We start from the raw sequence: 20,618 nt of genomic DNA on the forward strand, positions 1-20,618 counted from the left end.
CCTCTTGGTGGCAAAAATACATTTTTGGATCTAGAAGTCAAACCCAGCAACTTGATCCTATCCCATTCCAAGTGCAGCAGGTCATGAAAACTGAATTGCAGACAGTAAGTGTAAGGGCATGTGCTAAGAGCAGCAATCATCTCTGAGATGAATTTGTATGTTGCACAACTGGCAGCAATTTAATCATTGAGGGCTCTTCAGATATAGTCTGTAGCCCAAACTCAGATACTTTTAGATTATATTTAATCAGCTGTCTATACTAATACAAATAATTTAAGCTTACTTTATATTATCTTTAAAATTACAGTGCTAGAAAAATATAATCCATATATAATGTGGAAAAATGTCAAAACAGCCATAGATTGACTATTATCTGAATAAGGTATGATAAGGACTTAGAGTAAGATCAGTTATCCTTTAGAATCCACTTGCCCATTGCTTATAGCACTTGCCACCTTTTGCACAGGTTTTGTTGGAATTGAACACTAGTTTAGTCTTTCTTGAAACTGATCCTGAAAATGCCTTTAAAATTAATTCTATGTGTAATACTTCTGCATAGCTTGATAGTTTGCCCTGTTTTGATGAGCTGATAAAGAATAAGCTCCTCTCTAAGTACCTAATAACTATCACTAGCCTTGGTACACATAGGGTCATTAACGTAAAAATATTTCTTAAATCATCGCACTAATAAACATGCTCAGTTCACTCACCACTATATACATAGCTACATGTGCTTTTAATATAAGAAGTGCTTTGGCTCAGATGATAACAAATTAAGACATTATTCTCTGACATAGGCAGACAAACACTGCACAATACACTTATCTGCTGTGTTTCTCATGAAGAATCTTAAATTGAAAGAACCTACGTAACAAAAATGTTATTAGACTCAAAAAAAAAAAAAGTGGAGTTATTCAGTATAGTATCTTATTAAGGAAATTGGAAACAGAAAATCTTCAGGCTTTTTCATATATTTTTTCCGAACAGTGTAAAGCAAGCTTTTTTTCAGAGCTGTAATTAAACTTTGCATGAAAAACCACCTACATCACTCCAATGGAAAAAAACCCCATCATACAAGAAACCCATTTTTGCCCTTTTGTGCAACAATGAGAAAATAACTACAATCATTAATCAGATACCTAAAGGAGAGGAGATAACACAAAGTGGGGCAGTTTGTATTATCTACAAAAAAAAAAGGGAGTCACTAGAAACAGCAGTAGTTAAAGCTGGTTGTCACCCTGACAAAAGTGAGTGTATTTGCCCATTTATAATAGTGGCAGAACAGACTTTGAAAAGCAAGTGTCACCAGGTTTAGAAGAAGAAGGGTATAAGCGCACCCTGGTTTATGGCTTAAAAACTTTTGATGGTTTTACCAAGGATAGGGATTGAGGTGAGGAAAAAAAGTGTCAGTAGGAAAAAGGAGTTGATTGCAATGAGGCATACGTGAAAAATCATTAGAGTTTGCAGCCAGATGGACAATTCTCAAGTTCAGAGCTAAACTAGGCATTTAAAAAGGAACAGATTAGCCAAGGATCTCCAGCAACTGTGACAGCCTCACGGTGTGCAATACAAGTGGCATGTATAGGGGAGCAGAGAGGCATCATGTCAGAGTGCTGTTAACTGTAATCTCAGGGAATGCATTAACAAACATTTTTGTTATTTAATACATGTGGTTTTAGAAAAATGGGTATCAGTACCAGAAACAGGTAAAACTCCAAGCATTACTCTGCAAATGCAACATCAAATTTGTCACAGCAGCAGGATGACACAAAATATGATCTTGTTTACATTGAGGCGTCAGCAAGTATAAAAAACTATAATTTAAGTATAAAACCCCTCATAATTGACAAATAAGCCATTCTAGATTTCATTTTATATAAAGTATTTTTAGCTTGACTCTTATTTTTAATTTCACTGCAATTAAATTTAAATTAGCTTAACTAGACCTTTTATTTTTCAGAATTTGCATTATTGTACATTATTGTAAAATATTTATTTGTTCTGCAGGAATTTACATGCTTTTTAAACTGATAACCTGATTTATATAGTTCTGCTACTGAAACTTCCTTGTGTTTTTTTTTTAAACACAGACATTGTAGTATTGGAGATTATTCTGCAAGGGAGTGAAAATTAAACTTGAAACTCAAAATGTTCTCTCACAAGTCAGCTTGTACCATGACACTGAACTTGAAGACTCTGATTTTGCATACTTATCATATTCTTACCAGGTTATCCCATGACCACCTAACAAAACACCTGCACTATTATTCTCCCACACTATTGCAACAGAATGTGTTTTCACTGGTATTTACTGATGACCTTTGCAAATAAGCATCTGTTGTCTGTGTCTGTTCATAACCTTCTCAAATACAAATGATGAAAAAAAATTAGAAAACCCCATATGAGTCAGGTAATTATGAGGGCAAACCAGATTATTATTCAAAAACATTACTGAGGAAGCTAAAATTCTGTGCAATTGCAATAAAGTCACAACTATCTAAAAATATAACTAACTTATGCAGCAAGTACAAGACAATGATTTGGAGAAAACAAGTTGCCTGTATACTAAAAAATCCTTTTGAAACACAGCTTCTTCATTTCAACCAAATTCTAGGCCTTATGAAAGTGATTGAGCTATTTGCACTGTCTGAGACACCAGGCATTTTCTTCAGTAACTGAAGCTCCTAATTTTCAGACACTGAACTAGTAAAATCAAGATGGCATTCAGTGCAATAATATTTAAAAAAACCCCAAAAATAAGTCCAACTTTCGGCTGCTTGGGAAAGTACTATTTATTATACATTTAAATACAAATTTGAAATGTGTTGTGGACACATCTGCAGGGTTACAGGTAAAAAATAAAAATGTACAAAGTTGTGTTCTGCATCTCTCAAGACTGACCCTTCAAAAAAAATTTCACAAAATACCAAGAGTTCATCTTTGTAAGAACAGGAAGGATAATAACATGTACAATCTTTTGCTCGGCAGATTATCTTTGTTCCCTCCCTGCATAAAGTACCTAGAGTTTGTAAACAGTCCTTAAAAGTGTTAATAGCTTTCAGGAATGTGTAATCACAGTTTATATGGACTTGTCCCACAATGAATTACAATGCTACACAGTAGTTTCGTGTTTCCATAACCCAGTTCTAATATTACCAGTACTGTCTGCAGTGAGCAAGGGTCCGTCCTGTCCACTGCTTTTAAGTGGTCCATTCTGGATGGCTAAATTTAAGCCATAAGATTTTTGTTGGTTTTCCAGCTCAGCCGCTATTGGTTTCCTTGGAATATCTTTCTTGTTGTTGGTAGCTATTGTTTTTTCAGTATTCCTGCTACTTTTTGGAAGTGTACTGCAAGCATCACTGCTGTCTTGTTGGGACTGATTATACTGGCGTTCTCTATATGCCAAATAGGCTCTTCGGCTCCTTGAGTGCCCTTCACTGTTGCTTTGTCGAGTTTTGGGTAAGCCATTTTGCACACTTCCTTCCACACTTGTGGGGACGTCATATGCATATTCCCTCAATACTGCAAGCCTGCTGGCACGATGTCCCTTGCTTCTGTTCTTGTGATGCCGACTTGGGTGCCCGTTTGTCCGAAACTGTACCTCTAAGGGAGCTACGTGCATTTTGATATCATTATCTACTGAATGTTCAGTCAGACTGTTATCAAGCTGAGGACCTGTGTTCAATGGCAGAGAAGTAGGGTGGCACTGAGCTGCTGCAGCTTGTAAGTTAGTTAGTTTACAACCTTGAGATGAGTTTTTTAGGCTTGAGGCACTTTTATTTGTGCATGAGGATTCTGCGCTACTGTTGGTGCATTTTGGGGCCTCTCCGTTGGTTCCGCTGGAACTGGAGGGTTGCACATTTACTTGCACTGAGTACGTACTCCTTCCCGGGCAGCAAGTTGTTATCCAAGCATGCCTGACATCTTCCCTATTAATGCAGTGGTGCACCATAAGAAAGGCACTGAGGCATAAACATGTCGCCCCAAAAAAACAGCTGAAGATCAGGTCCATGGGATAATACAGGGAAACGGACAGAGCTCCAAAGATCCACAGTGTGACATACAAAACCAAAGTAAGGCCGACTCCCAGAAGCTGTGCTTGAAAACTGTGCTCGTTCTCCAAAGCAGATGTGGAAACCAGTGACACTGACAACGAATCCTGATGAGCCAGTTCCCCGTGTTCGTTGGTGGCCAGACGCTGCTGTTCCTCAATGGGTTCCTTAAGTTCATATTTGCGTTCAGGGTGACGTTTTAGTTGTATAAATATGCTGAGAAAATACATACAGTTTATGAAAATTATAAAGCTAGCTGGTCCATAAAATGCTCCTAAGCTAGGTTCCCAAGTCATCCAGCAACTGTAAAAGAAACAAAACAAAGAACTAAAATTAACATCTTCTCACAAATCACATATCTTTTATCAGTTCATTGAAATGATCTTGGCTGTGCTACATTTTCTGGAAGAATCAGAATTAATTGCAACAAGTATTGAGAGAAAAGTAAACCTATGAAATCTTTTCAGAATTCTCAGTTATATGGTACTTACTAAGGAGCATTAGGTCTGCTGCCGTAATTTCGGATGTTTGCTGCAGCTGTTATTCCACAAACTATGATAGGGATCCCTCCACCAATAAGGTAGAACCTAAAAAGGAAATCCAGTATATCAGTGTCTGCTTCATGGCAACGGATTTTATTCAGTCACTATGAAAGAAAGAAGAGCTTTCCAGGATTTGAGAAATATGCAAGTTCTTTATGAAAATAAGGTGAATAAGCTTTGGGCTTTGGCAATATCAATTCTTCTCTAAGTCTTCCTCACAACAATTTTTCTCCTCCTGTTGTAAGCTGTCTCTCACAGCTGCTCACTCTCACCTCCCACTTGCAGACACTGAACAGAAGTATACAGCATTAGAAGGAAGAACCAAAAGCTGACAGTCAGAAGTTGTAAACGGCTAGAAGAGAATACAAAAACTTAGAAGGAAAATAGCAAGTGGTATGTCTCGTGTTCCAGAGATGAACTTGCCTAATATATACTGTTAGGAAAATCAGCCATAAGAACTCATGCTATTTGGAATTTTTTGGGGGTGGATGGCTTTGGTGGATGGCAGGTTGTTTTTTTTTTTATTTTTAATGGACTCTGTAATTTTATAGTACACATCTCCTGCTTCCCTGTGGGGGTATTTAAGAAAACTATATACCTTCACAAGGACAAAGGGCATATGTTGTTGGAGTATCTTTTCATTCCAATTTCTATGAAGTCACACTGAATTCATTAGTGGTACGTCAGTTATTACTGACAATCATTCCAATTAACAGCACTCAGTCCTGCAGCTGAGTCCAAATTCAGATCAGAACACACAAGTGAAAACTACTACGGTGACATACAGGTGAGCAGTTTGTTTAATCAACAAGAGACACCTATTCTGATGGTCCTGGACATTTCACCAGAAATTGCTCCTGTATCACTTGAGACACACAACAACAGCCTGAAATAAATTAAGACTTTCTTGTAAATTGAGATACACTGAGTGTATTATTTAGTTGCTGAATCCTACAAAGTTCAAATTCTGACATTGGTTTATTTTGTATCTAGATGCAGTAATCAGAAGCTGGCCAGATGGAGCAGATTTTTGTGGCAGTATGGGTACTACACAACAGGTAATTTTATTTTGAACATACGCCTAGAAGACAACTGAAAAAAAAAATAACTTTCTGTGGCTCTTCCATGCAAAAACATCACACATCTATCTAACTGAGGAAATTCCTGATCTGCAAGAAGTTGCACACTGAGGAAGTCTGAAAAATCTAAAGTATGTTTGTTCTGTTCTCATACTTATCTCCAGAGTTGCCACCATTGTCACTCATGAGGTGTTTGGATCTGAAATTGCATGTTCATGTTTATGTCTATGCAAAGCTGAGCCTGTGAGACTGGTAATTTTATTGCAACATTTTCCAAAGCAAGAACTTCTAAACAAATAGTAAGGGATAAGGGGAAAAAAAGTCATAACAGATGTTAAAAAGACTATTCAATATCCTGCTGGAAGGCAGAGCTGGTGGTGAGCATACAGTGAATACAACAGATTTACTTCTTCTTAAAAGAAAAATAATACAAGTTAAGGAAGGCAAATACAGTAATGAAGTGGTATAAAGTTACCTTCTAACTTACCAATTAAATACTTCTATATGCTTGTATATAGTACTACAAATTTTAGTTGAAGATAATCAGAAAAGCATTTCTGTTTTTCTGCAGTCTCTGTACTTCAAAAATCAAGCTCTTTAAATATTTGCCTATAACCAATCAAAGGTAATCAACTTCTGCCACCTTGTGGAGAATTTCAGTGTAGCAGTTTTTAATTAATATCCCGGGGCCCAGGAAGCAACATGAACAAAGTATGATAGTATTTTCTATGAAGAACATGTCACACAAGGTAAATTTCATAATTAGTTTGTCCCATCTCCGGGACTTGAGAAATAAAAATTCTACAAGGAATGCTTCATAAAGAACACTATTTTCATTTGATAATAAGTGACACCCCTATTTTTCAAATTATTTGGAAACAATCTTTGGAAAACATATTAAAATTTATTTACTGAAATTGCAGCATTTTTTAACTGTGTGATAATACAGTTCTGCACATTCTTTCTTCTATGATAATTTAATGGGTTGTGTTGCTATCTAAAGTCTCAATCAAACTCTCAGTGTGATGCTGAAACACTACCAATTTCTAAATTGACATATCATCAACACAGGTTTTCATCTGTAATACACAAAGACCAACAATCCTTCAGCTCACCCTCCTTAATACAATGCTGAGTAACAGAAAAATCTGGAAGGAACTTTATTGACCTGGGAAGAACAAAACAGTAGTGACCTGTTACATTTTCTGCTTAGAATATAAACAAAGCAACCTGGGAAATAATGACACAAAAACAAACAACAGGCTCACCTCAGCATTGGTCTGGGTGGAGGAGGTGGCTCATCAGGATCCTCACATCTTTTTGCCTTTTTGGTTACCTGCTTGTAAATATTACGAGATGTCACTCCCAACCACAATAATGTTGCAAGAGTGGAATAATGGAGGATTATCCCAACCTTAAAACAAAACCAAGCAACAAAAAAAGAATTAACTCCCAAACACTTCCTTTCTACTGAGTTAATATATTAACCATTAAACACACAACTCACCATAATGGAAATAAACCACATATCTTATTTTATGACTGTTCTAAGTGTCAAATCATTGTAGTTTTCAAAAAAAGTAAAATATGATGTGCAAACCCATTTTTGCATCAGCTGAATGTGGAATGGCTACATAGCTGCTGTTGCCTCTAATGGAAGGATAACTTACTAATGGGGGAAGAACTTTACTAACAAAAATTTTTCAGATTCCATATCAATCATACACTTTAGGAAACTGTATTTTACAAAAGACAACTTTGAAGTGTCTTGTGTTACAGGTATTATTCAAACTGAAACAAGAAAGGGAACAGCAAACTAATAATACTGTGATAAGTATGCAGCAGGTGGCAAAATACAGACAGGGATTTTAATATAATGCAAAAGTAGAGAAAGTGTATTAGATATTTAACCAGCCCAAACATTAATAAAAAGTCTGCTTCACAGCAGAATCTGTTTGTCCTTACTTATAGGGCAACACTGTCATGACAGCACAAAAAACAGTATGGAAGAGGTAACACCTTAGTTTCTGATGACTGCAATTTTCAGTCACCAGTAAAAGCACAACTCTCAAACAGCCCATCTGTAGGATTTCTCCTGAAGGATTACTGTCTTCAAGATAAGAAAAAAAGTATGTGTGTATGTGGGAGAAAGATCAGGAATATTTTTCGTTACAACATTTTGACCTGTCAACCCTAGTGTAAATTCAAACAAAAAGCACTATGGAACATTACAGTGAGCGATTAGAAACTTTTTTGAATCACTGGACGCAAAGAGAAAACATGAAAAAAAAAAATCCACTGACATTTTTCCAAAGCAGCAATCGTTACTATACTAAAATACTGCAACTGAATTGGAGGCAGCCAAATCTCAGAAGAGCAAATCATTAAAAAAGAGAAGTCTCAATAAAGCTAGTGATGTTTGTTCAGAGAAAGCATGCAGGCTTGAAACACTTCTCTCTCCCTCCCCTTCAGTTATACTGAGCAAGTGGAAAATAAGTAGTTTAATTCCAGATTTCACATGACCTGTAAAGGCCACATACAGGCCTATAAGTAACAGACAAAGCTTATTTTTTGTGACAGCATTTTGGGAAAAAAATTTCTGCTGCACTTTCTGGTTTTCCAGTACTGAACTAGTTTTATTTTCATGACTTCTTGAAAATAAAAGAGAATCTCTAATTCTGTTATGAAGACAGAAAGAGTTGGGTTTGTTCAGTCTGGAGAAGAGAAGGCTCTGGGAAGACCTTATAGCACCTTCCAGTGCCTAAACTGGGCTACAAGAGAGATGGAGAGGAACTTTTTACAAGGGCAAGTAGTGACAGGACAATAGGTAATGGCTTTAAACTGAAAGATTAGATTAGATAGAAGTAATGTGGGTGGTAAAATACAAGCACAGGTTGCCCAAAGAAGTGGTAGATGCCCCACTGAAGGTCAGGTTGGATGGGGCTCTGAGTAACCTGATCAAGTTGAAGATGTCCCTCCTTATTGCAGAGACATTGGACTAGATAACTTTAAGGTCCCTTCCAACCCAAACCATTCTATGATTCTAAAACCAAAACAAAACATTAGTTTTTTGTCTAAATTTTACATTCTGATGAATGCCTATAGAGCACTGAAGGTTTGTAGAAGGCAAGGGGTGCAAATACATACATAGAAGTATGAAACTGATAACTAATTTTTTCGAGTGTTTGTATGTTTACTTACTGCTTGGCAAATGCTGGCATTCCTGGTCTGAGTTATGCCTCCAATAAACATCACACATGTCAGGAAAATATGAAAGCTTAGGTTAACTAGCATATGCCAGCTTTTTACACTGATCCTGATCACACTGTTAAAAGAAAAAAATTAGACAATATAAAACACAGCTGACATTCCTGATTTTCAGTAACTGGCAAGATACACGTGATAAATGACATATAATTACTGTTAATGATTATATTTGTTTACAAAGTATGTGGTAGTCAAACAATCTCTGGTCTTCATCATAGGAAATTAAAACACCCTCCTATTAACCAGCTTTATACATCTATTTGGGGCCTGATTTAAAAATTTTAGGCTTTCAAGCTTTCACATCAACAGAAATGTAAAAGGCTGAACAGTTTGTTAAATTCTACCATCATTCTTGAATGGTCTCTACTTTCATCATGAAACAAAAGTCAAAAATTAAAGGAAAGACATGGTTATGAGACTTAAATTATCATACTCAAGAAAGATGAAATAGCTATTTGCTTAACTGTTAGTCTTCATCAACAATTTTTAACGGGAAAAAACACCAAACGCATATTACTATATCATGCTCCAATCAAAAAGAAAAGTTAGTCAGTCCTGAGCATGATAAAACTAATTGTTTTTAGTCTAGCAATTTTGATTCATACCTGTGATGGTATATGTAACTGACCATGATCATCAACAGACACATTAGCAAAACCACAGCAGTGGCATAAGTTACTGGATGCAAAAGATCAGCTGGCTGTGTATATAATTCAGCTTCTGTCAAGTCCTGATAACAAAAATAAAAAAACCATTAGTCCACTATATCTTACTATTTTTTGAGGGTGGAGAAATAACAAAGCAAACACAAATGAAGAAGTAACAGGAACCTTCCAGATGAAATGTCTTCCTTCCCTCCCCACTCCCCCCAAACCGACTTTCCACAATTATTTATTTGATGTTCCTGAGTTTCTTCTGCAATTACCTGCTATTATGGCTGACCTTTATAAATACAGTCACTAATCTTATAGAAGTAAACTTCATATATGCTTGAAGTTACATAGACATAAGCAGCTTATAGACACATAGCATTTTTTTCATCTTAAAATACTTGCGTGTACAGCACGTAGAACAACTGTGTGTTTAAGTTATGGTTATCTTCTTTAACAACCCGAAGAACATTACAGAAAGTGATCTCAGCAATTCTGTGAATGATGCTATAGACTGGGGGGACTGATGAACAGAATGGAGGATACTCAGAGGGATGTCGGTGAGCCAGAGAAATGGGTTGATAAAACATCATGACATTTCGCAAAGCAAAACATTAAAAGATCTGCATCTGGGATGAAATAATCCCATACACACAAAAATATCGGCTAGGCACTGCACTGACTAGAAAACAACCAAAGAACCACCTGAGGTACTGGTAGACAAAAGCTGACCCCAAGTCAGGCTACAGGTGACACTGCTAAGGCCACACTTGTGTGAGCACAAAGACAGCACATGGGTGAGCTGATAATTCCCTTCTGTTCAGCACTGTGTAGAACTCTCAAAGAAAGGCACTGACATACTGGATGGAGCAAGTCTAACAGATCACTAGGATGATCAGCAGGCTGAAGCACACAATGTCTGAGGCTGAAGATGTCTTCAGTCTTTAAGAAGGAATGGAAGAGGGGAGAAATCTCATTATTATATTGAACTACCTACTGGGGAGGTATAAAGAAAACAGAGTAGTCAAACTCTTCTTGGAGCTGAACCATGAAATGATGAAAGGCAACAGACATTATTACCAGCAACATGGAAAATTATGATTAGATACTAGAAAAGAATTCTGAAGTGGTCACATACTGCCCAGAAAGATTGTGCCCTTGGAGATACTGAAAGCTTGAATGAATATGACCTAGAGCAGTACAATTTGACTTTGAAGGCAGTCAAACTTTGAGCTGGACCAAATGTCACCAGATGTTCCTACCAGACTGTTATTCTATGATTTGACCAGAACAGATAGTTGATTACTCAAAGAATTCAACAGCTCCATAGCATCAATTAAGCTTTCTGAATCTACTCTGAGGTGACATTTTCATTTTATGAAGAAACAGTTCTGTTTGGAAGCAGTTACAATTTATGAAACTTCCAGGGGTGGACATACGCAGACACGACATGATGACTCAAAAAAACCCCTTCAGTCCCTTCCAGTACAAAATAAAGTAATTCTTCTTAGCTATGATTAGTGGAAAAATCTATTAAAAATAATTTTTCAGAATGGGTAGGATACATAAAATTCTCTCACCTATAATTCTGTGTTAGTCACTCAAAGCTCTAAAGCTGGCAAAGTTCAAAAGTGTGCTAGGGAAAAGGAGAACAAACTTGGCATTCAGAAAGAACAGTAAAAGATTACAAGAAAGTTTCAGTTTGTTTTGAGAAAAATCAGTGATATACAATCCGGTTTTAAGCTTAAAACAGGTAATCTGATTTCAGAGACAGGAAAAGAGTTTTTGAATTGAGGCTTACAATTAAATTAGAGTCAGCAGTCTCTTCACCATTCCTTGAATTGTTTTTTCATCAGAATATAAATGTGTTATTCCTAACTAACTCAACAACCTCATTTCAAACTAATTTCATCAGATTGTCAGTTTGATTCTTATGTGGTTTTCTTTGGCACCTGGAAAAGATCATAAGATATTATGCCTCAGGCAGCCAGTGTCATCTGATTTCAACACTACCCATGGCCTGGATGATACCCAGCTGGAGATCCCTGGGAACTCATTGCTCTTACAAGCATGAGCTAATATTTTGTCACACCCAGACTGTGATTATCGGGGAACTGAAAGTGCAGGACAACTCTGGTTGCTGCTTCCAGACTGGTGTCAAGTAGCACGATGTCACGGACATACCGGTGCAAATTTCAAAAACAAGAACTAAAAATCACAAGATCTACAATAATCTAAAACATCTGAGAAAAACTCAATATGCTTCACCAAGCTACCAAAGGTCTTGACCCAATATACACTAACTCAGTGGAATTCTTATCAATGACTGACATTCTTTATCAGACTTACTAAATGGAGTGAGGGGAGCTAACAATGTTATTTCTGAGCTAAACTGATTCTAAATTCAGTAAAAAAGAATGACAGCAAAATAACAGCAGAAATGACATTAAGAACATTAGGGGGTTTATACTCAACTAGCAGAACTCTTGTTTCTTCTCAACCACCACTGCTGCTTTTTTAACTTTGCTGGAAGCCTATAATAATGAGTTTCCAGGTGAATCTCCTGCTTACCACTTCTATTATTAAACAGTAGTAAAGATAATTTCCAAATAAATACAAAGTTTTACAACTGTATCTGTCTAAATCACTAGATCAGACAACTAGGCACTCAGTGATGTTTCCTTATCAGAGGACTTTACATGATGTTCTGAAATGTATGAAGACAGGTCAATACGTTACAATGTGCTTTCTTCTACACACATACATACTAAAGTAAAGTAGCCTAAAATAGAGCAAAATAACTCTGGTTAAGTTATTCACCAGCCAGCCAGGATGATGGACTACCATGTTCAGGTTTCTCCTACCACTGCTGTCCATGTATTTGATGTTAATGAGAACTGCTGAATTAAAAAGCAAACTTCTAAAACTGAACTCAAAAGAACTTGTTATGAGCCTGGGACCAGAACCCAGACTTTCACAACATGATGAGAGTTTACAAATGAAAAAGGTTATAATGTCTTTTTGGTTAATATATAGATAGGCATTATGAAAACCTTCTTCAGCAGCCACTTAAAACATCCAGAGCTTCTGCAGTCTATTAACTGTGTCCAAGGAACATATATCAGCTAAGTATTATTACTCTGTGCCCCTCCACCCACCCCTACCCCTCCATTCTCTATATTTTGGGAAACAGTAAATATTAAAGGAATACCAGTTTCAACCAAGCATACAATGGGAGCTACCAGCAGAAAGAGAAGAAAATTGCCCCTTTCTCTAACTTTTTTGATTTCTGCTTGTCAACAGTTCTCACTATAATTCCCAAGAAGGTATTCATACAATCTTACCACATATTAATTTAGAATTAGTCTTTACAGAAGCAGATTGAACATCCTTTTCATTTTTGTTCCTTCAGGTAACAGAAATGTGACCAATTCAAAGCATAATCTCCCTTTACATGCATTCTACACATACAAATGAAGCTTAATTCCATTTTAAAGAATGCTGTTATATTTTAGGAAGGGATTATATATTTTAAAAATAAAAAAAAGGAACTCTAGGATTGTAACAGTTTAAAGTAATTTACAACAGTACTCTCAGAGGTAAAGTGAAGAGTTGCTCTCTTCGAGCATTTTGTAAAACCTGGGCATTTAAATCAATTTTATTTATGTTTAGCTTTTTGGTATTTTACCACTTAATTCTCTTTTAAGGCAGATTTTTGAAACTTTAAGTTGCTAAAGAAAAATAGCAACTTCTCATCCACTGATCATCATAAAGGAATCCTCTTTTTACCACACAATTACATAAAAATATATATGTAATTCCACACAGAGCACATTAACTACAACAAAGCCCACCTGAAATTTAAACTTAATAATTTCGTAAACCTCTTACTATCTCATTCAGCTTCCTATCAGCCTACCATTTTCATGTATCATGTTTTATCATTTAGTATCTGTGGTGAGTACTGCTGAGCAGAGTAGCAGTCATCATCTGTAAAAAGGGAAACTGCTTAGGCCAGACTGAAATTAAGAGCTCTGGGAACAGACAAAGAAGTCAGTTTTCGCAACTGAAGAGCAATAAGGAAGGTGTCTTGCTCCTTTTTCTATGACCCTATTTTAGAATTGGTTAACCATTTTACTGATATCAATATGCTAAGGCTAGCGTTTAGATACTTGTTTTAAGCAATATTTCAAAGATATTTTTGATAGTTACTAAGTGTTTTGATTTTTTTTCCTATTTCAAGTGATGTCTTCTGGTAATAGACCTACATACTAGCAAATGAACAGTTAATTTGCAATGAAATAGCTATCTTTGGTTATGGATCACAGGAAAAAAAATACCTGGGAAAACAGTCCTGTCCTGCCAACACATTAAGTCAACAAATTTAATCTAACAGAGAGAAGATAGTTTAAAATAAAGGTAACAGTAGAAGAAAACCTGTCATTACTAGACTAAAGTTCATAAAAGCCTATTTGATTAAGGAGCTCATTAAAATGTCCTCCTATAATGTACTACTTCACACATGAAAATAGTTTTGTGTCTAGCATATTCAGTAATTAATTCCACTAGGACAGATTTCTATTTAAGCCTCACCTTACCTCAACATTTACATCAACACGAGCGAAAACTAAAGATTTATTTATTACGTCTAGTTTTATGTGAAACGGAATGTGGGAAAGTTTGTTCTCTTTAACACAAGAAAAACTCAAACAGAATTGCATCTTGAAGCATTTTTAAATTCCAGAAAGAAATGCAATTCGAAGCGTCATACCATTAAGACAGCATAGTTGCTGAGGGAGTAGCACTGAATGGTAGTAATATTTTCGTCAGACAGCAGGATGTGACAACCATCAGATTTCCATCCCCCTTGTCCGTTCAGTAGATCGAAGTCCCACTGAGCTGCAACAGCATCTGCTCCATGTGCAATGCGCCGCAGTGTCACATTTATAGGGACATGGTGACTGGCCAGGTTTAAACCATCTGTTGCAAAGGAAATGTATGTACACGTAAATTTCTCAACATGTAAGGTGTTAGACGCTAAAACCTTTGATTAGATACATACTAGTCAAAACAAAGGAGTAAAAAATGTTTCTTAAAGATCATAAAAAAAGTAATAATAAAAACAAACCTATCTTGGTGAGAATAACTGGAGTCACAACTGTGCGACGTTTCCCATCATCAGCCAGATTTGTTGAATTTCCTGTTGCTGGAAAAAGCTTTCCATTGCGAAATGCAATAAGCTGAAGCTTGTAGACAGATTCATCTGCTGGTCTGATTTCTCTTTTTTGTTTTTGGGTGAACAGGGAAGCTGGCAACTGGATAGAAGCCTCTATAATCGTGTTCTAGAAATAAACAGATTTTTAAAGTTCTAAAGATAAAGTGAAACTCTTTATAGAGACTAAATTAGCAACTCCTCTAACTGAACCATGTCAGAGATGAATGCATTTAGCAGACTGTGTATTGTGACAAACCTATTAGATGGTGTTTCCAAGTAATCTAGGATAAAATAGCTTAATCAAGTTATTGAAGTCTTAAAAAATTTAAAAAAGAAAAAAAAGTTAAGATTCTGCAATTGCCTTACTTTTTAGAGAGAGCAAAGTTGAAGTCGGTTTCAGTAAAGTATTACAAGATTCGACTATTGGCAACTAGAAGCAGCAACCAAGGCAAGCATACAGACAAAAATGCTGTAATTGCACACTAGTACTATTCAAAACAGAATATACAGGAATGCTGTATACAAACAGCATTCAACTTGTATATAAATTATACTTGGGTAGAGAAGCATGCACATAATTTCATACGATTACATAAGTATAATTTCTAATATACACCCTGCAGTGACATTAAAGCAAATTAAGTGATAAAAGCAAACTGCTAAGTTGGGGAATGTAACTGAAAAAATACTTTCATGGAATATGAGGAAGTTTTTCCATTTTATACACACACATATAGATATATCTGTGTGTGTGTGTATACACTACATGCACACACAAACACAAAATTAACCTTTCAGGTCAGTTTTCTGTTTCACGCTTATTACAGTATCACTCTGAGCAGAGTATTTCAGATATTTAAGGAGACTGGCAATATCTGTTTAATATGTAATGAAGGTGAAAATACAGGAAAATAAAGACATATTATTATGAACTAGGGAGTGTTTCAGTTTCCATCCTTATGAAAAGGTCTGAAAGGATCTTTCAACTTAAGAACTTTGAATACCTTTCAATAGAAAACCACATCTATTTATTAAAAGCTGTGTCCATTAAAAAAACTTCTTTATAATCAAACTCTAATATCCCTTGTCCCTTTAATTCCTGTCACAGTCATTCTGGATTACATAAAAATGCTAATTTAACATTAAAATTAGTAATTATAAACTTTGTTTCCCTACAAACTTCGTAATAATACCTTATGTATAAATATTTGGAAAGCAAGAGTATCTGACCTTTAACGCCAGACTTGACAGCGTATTTGAAACGTTGCACTTAAAGCTTAATTGTTTATCTAGATTTCCATCAGGATCTCTTCTCCCATAATCACTGAGTCCTGTACGGTCTGATGTAGCCACTTTCTGAAATACGGTGCATGTCATCCCAGTGAAGCCGGCAGCCTTTATTACATAGGCCTCAAGAGCAATATTTGGAGAATACTGTGACGACAAAAATCAAACATGAAATAATTTCACACACCACAGAAAGGATAATAAATAAAGGAATTCTCCGCCTTCACAAAAAACCTGTCATGAAGACGTTTCCTGCTTATCTGGCAGGGATAAATCTGTTCAGAGTATTGCTCTTCTCCCAACAGGAATAGTAGACATTTCAGAAAACGCCCACATTAAGAAAAATAAAAAACTATTCAAACTCAAGAGCAAGAAAACTGTCTTCTAAATAAATAAATTCATACTTACAGTAGAATAAACTTGAGCTCCGTTTGCAAGCCGATACATAGCAATTTTCTGTAAACACTGTACAATTCTGGTACAAGCTTTGGCTTCCCTTTGTGCCATCCACAGAACACGTTCGTCAGCTAACATAATGTTACTTGCTATGTCCACCATCACATCACCAAGCTAACACAGAAGAGAAATAAGACTCTTTTATAGCTTTGAAAGTGTTCATCTAGTAGGATCATTATCAGAAAATACAAAGTGACTTGACAGCACAAAACGCAAAAGGAAACTGGTTGTTACTGTTTCCATCACCTCTTGTCATCTTGAGATACTGAAATACTTTGACTCAGACATTTACCTCCAGTGAAGAAAAATGTTATGTCAACGTAATTTGTTTGTTTATATTTTACTTAGAAAAAAAATCCATGATAAATACAGATATTTCATTAAAAGCAAAGAGAGGAATACTCCACGTTCGACTGTACTAGTTGTTTAAAGGTCTATTTACAATCAACTTTGAAACCTAAAATAAACTTCAAATTAACAATAATATAGTTTGCATGTATGATTGAAGAGAGTAATAGTAATACAGGCAAAAATTAGCACAGAACGCTCCTGTTTCACTTCCTTTCAGCATGTCTAACTTTTTTTGATTGCTTTCTTGCTTGTCATTTATTTTGCATGACCTGTTTTAGGTCACAGGTATACATGAGACAGACAGTAAATACCTCTAAGTAGCAGTACTGCTTTCAAACCATGAATTACATAGTTTTAAGTTTATGTTCACAGCCCTTGGCCTGCCTTCTGTATGACAAACAAATACAAACTATAAAGGGAACTCATTCATTGAGGCCACAACTCTGCCAAAATTAATGAGCATCTACATTGACAACATTGACCTACACTGGATTTTCAAAACATTTAAGGAGCAGTGATAAATACTGGACCAAAAAGCAAAGGTGAGTGTATTTTCTAGTTAAATTGAAATGCAATTTATAGTTGCTAAATTTAGGGACTGGAATTTTCTGCTTGAAGAGAGACAGGGTAGGGTGAGGAAGACATATCCTTTACCATCCAGGCTTCCCAATTTCTTTTCAGAGTATTACCAATAAGGAGAGAACACAGTAGTTTGGGGTATTTTTTTGTTGTTGTTGTTTTGTTTTGTTTTTTGTTTGTTTGCTTTTTTGTTTGTTTGTTTTTAATCTGTAAAAATAAAGGCCAGAATTGGAATATAAAAATATTTACTACTTTTAGAACCGTCTCTCTGAGGGATAGAATTATATTCAGTAAAAATTCTCAACAACTAACACAGAGTCTCAGGTAAAATTTGCAGGCTGTAGCTGTTTTCATTATATTCTCAAGAACAAATCAAAGTTAAATTAATTGAAGGTCCTTATTATAACTTATTACTACTTGAAAAGAGGTAGCAAGTTTCACACATCAACAAATGGCGATTTTACAATAAATTATCAGTATAAGGATCCTGAACTTGAAGAACTGAAGTTGTTCCATACTTTGAAAATATATGACACACTATTCTTTCTACTGCTTATCAAGGTATGCACAATTTTTTCCAACTGTATTCTAACAAGACACTTTGCTAAGAAGTTTCTGAACATTTGTCTTATTTCTTCTGATATTAAAGAGCTATTAAATGAACCTTTTTTTAGTTCATAGTACTAATCTTTCAGAATAGCCACTGTAACACAAACTAAGGAACTAACAATAAGATGATGTAAGTAAATAGATATGAATAACAGTGTCAAGAACAAGTTTGTGGAGTAATACCCTCATAAAAAGTTAGTCTACTAACTAGCTACTACAATTATTACATGAAACTGCACTTGTGTTCCTTGAATATACCAGCAAATAAAGGTTGGCTTCAAATCAAACCAATTGAGAGAAAAAGAAATACTAAGACCGAAACTACCTATGAATTTAACCTATTTTTTCATATTATCCATTACCTTCAAACATGGCAGAGTAATGCCAGATTGTGTCACTCTACAGACAATAAATCACAGCTGAGAAACAAATATCGTTTTAATGTAGTAAATCATGCAGTAATCTAAAACATGTTTCTATTTTAGACTAGGTAAAAAAGCAGCCATTTAATGAACTGCGTGTGTAATTCCAAACTATGCAAAAAAAAAATCCAAGCTCTGATTGCAAAAAGGAGATTTAGCTTGAAAATTCTCCAAGGAGTTCTGCAAAGGATGTAGAACCAGCATTTCTGGTTTGCTGAGGGGTGGACGGGTAAAATTTGCCTTTTATTTTTTCGAATAAGTTTAATATTGAGGCATTGTAGTCTCCAACTTCCCAACATGCACTGTACAGTGAGATCAATAAAACCTCTGTTCAGCAGTGAAACAGAGAGTTCCTACCCACTGGTGGGACTATTCCACTACTTGTATTTTTCTCCCCAGCAATGAGCATTCTCTAAGATTTTATTTTAATGTCTTATTTTATATCCTGCAAGATAGAAGAATACTGAAAACCTTAGAGATAAAGCTCAATATTGAATAAAGACAGCCTACCATGGTGGAAGGGGAGAAGATAAGTCTTGTTTTATTCATTATTGAGAGGATCTCTGAGGCTTTCATTATTTGTATTTTTAAATAAGAGGATACCAATGAAAACCTGTGTGACCCACTCCATATTAAATAAAAACAGACTTACTGTACCTATCTCCCTGCTCCAGTGCTGACCAGAGGTGTTACTCACATTACAGGTCCAGTGAATGCTGGATCATCTCAGCGCGAATGCAAAGTCTGTGACCATGGGTCAGCAACTTCAGGGACCTACTAAACAAACAAAAACATGCAATAGAATCTGATAATCCACTAACTCAGTGCCTGCATCTAGTGTTGGGAAGGTTTCACTGCTCAGAACACTTAAGGACAAACACTATGATTATCTTTAAAGTGATGGCAAATTATCCAGTTACCTCTTTATATTTTTCAGCAAATCTTCCAAATTTCTCTATCATTTCAGCCACAAAAATAACATCCATCTTATCAGAAAAATTTGCTGCTTCAACAGTGTAAGCCAAGAGCTGTCTTGCTGTTGCCACTGCATTAGTAAGGTTGAGAGGCATCTACATAGAGAACAAAACATGAACATTTTGAAGTGAAAAGTACAAGGTAGAGACAACATTTCATCAATTAATAAATAAGCATTCTCTCAAAGAGGAGAGCAATTCTCACAGGAATGACAGTGTTTTAAGTAGCCAAGGACTACCATCTTAAGATTTTAAGCAAAACATTTCCTACAAGACAGAGAACCTGCAGATTTGTACCTGCAGCCAGAAACTGGGTTTTGTGCTCTTGTCCTAGAAGGGAGAGAGGTATTGCACGAAAAAAGGAGCAAAAAAACCCAAAACAGTACTGTCAAATGCTTATTTTAATTTTCACCAAAGCCTAGGCATGACAACAGAAAGCTCCTAAAATATAGCATTTTATAGTAAGAGAAGCTAAAACAAATTCAAACACACCACTGCTGTAGCATTCACTCTCAATTCTGTAATTATAGAAACGTTTGGAAAGGAATACACACATAAAACCAAGACAGATCTCCTATGACAGAGCTCATGATTTCATTCCTGAAGCAAGCCACATGCTGGAAAATTCTTCACTAAATAATACACAACATCAACATGCCTGAGCTAGCAGGGACTGAAAATGGGAAATTTTATATAGCACAGTGGAAAGCTGTGCAAATGTTATCAGCTCATGTTCAGATGCTGTTTATCCATGATAATCCAAACTAGAGAGGTTCTGTCTCTCTGGTTTTTGGTGTACAGATATCTAGTCTGCCCTACTAAATTTGCAATGTGCTACATAAGCACAACTCTGTCTTTGTCCCTGCTGTCTTAGCACTTGCACATAGATTTGAATGCACCTAATAGAAGATAATTTTTGCCAATATGCCAGAAGTCATGCATTTAAAGTGCAAATAAAGTTCAAAGTCATAACACATGCTGAACAAAGTCAACTTTCAAATTCAGATACTCTGTATAATTTCTTTGAATTTTTTCTTTAATCATCAATTACTTTTCAGCTAAAACTATACCTGTTCAATATACACAAACAAGAACAGTGAAATATACATGTTCTTATACAAATGTTACAAGGGCA

At 35.8% G+C, this 20,618-nt stretch overlaps 1 protein-coding gene across 1 annotated transcript in view; it reads right to left on the reverse strand.

Moving 5' to 3' along the window:
- Positions 1-2,414: 2,414 nt before the first annotated feature.
- The window catches only part of ADGRA3 (adhesion G protein-coupled receptor A3), a 55,685-nt gene continuing 37,481 nt past the window's right edge, over positions 2,415-20,618 (reverse strand). The window contains exons 10-19 of the mRNA XM_027686553.1: positions 19,430-19,579; positions 16,501-16,662; positions 16,036-16,239; positions 14,719-14,932; positions 14,362-14,570; positions 9,546-9,670; positions 8,875-8,998; positions 6,942-7,087; positions 4,544-4,639; positions 2,415-4,355 (exon numbers count right to left, since the gene is read on the reverse strand). Of these exons, the coding sequence (XP_027542354.1) occupies positions 3,113-4,355; positions 4,544-4,639; positions 6,942-7,087; positions 8,875-8,998; positions 9,546-9,670; positions 14,362-14,570; positions 14,719-14,932; positions 16,036-16,239; positions 16,501-16,662; positions 19,430-19,579 (2,673 nt within the window). The 3' untranslated portion in view covers positions 2,415-3,112. The remainder of the gene's footprint in view (positions 4,356-4,543; positions 4,640-6,941; positions 7,088-8,874; positions 8,999-9,545; positions 9,671-14,361; positions 14,571-14,718; positions 14,933-16,035; positions 16,240-16,500; positions 16,663-19,429; positions 19,580-20,618) is intronic.

Source organism: Neopelma chrysocephalum, unplaced genomic scaffold, assembly GCF_003984885.1.
Source record: "Neopelma chrysocephalum unplaced genomic scaffold, ASM398488v2 Primary Assembly neopelma1_71, whole genome shotgun sequence".
NCBI classification, from domain to species: domain Eukaryota; kingdom Metazoa; phylum Chordata; class Aves; order Passeriformes; family Pipridae; genus Neopelma; species Neopelma chrysocephalum.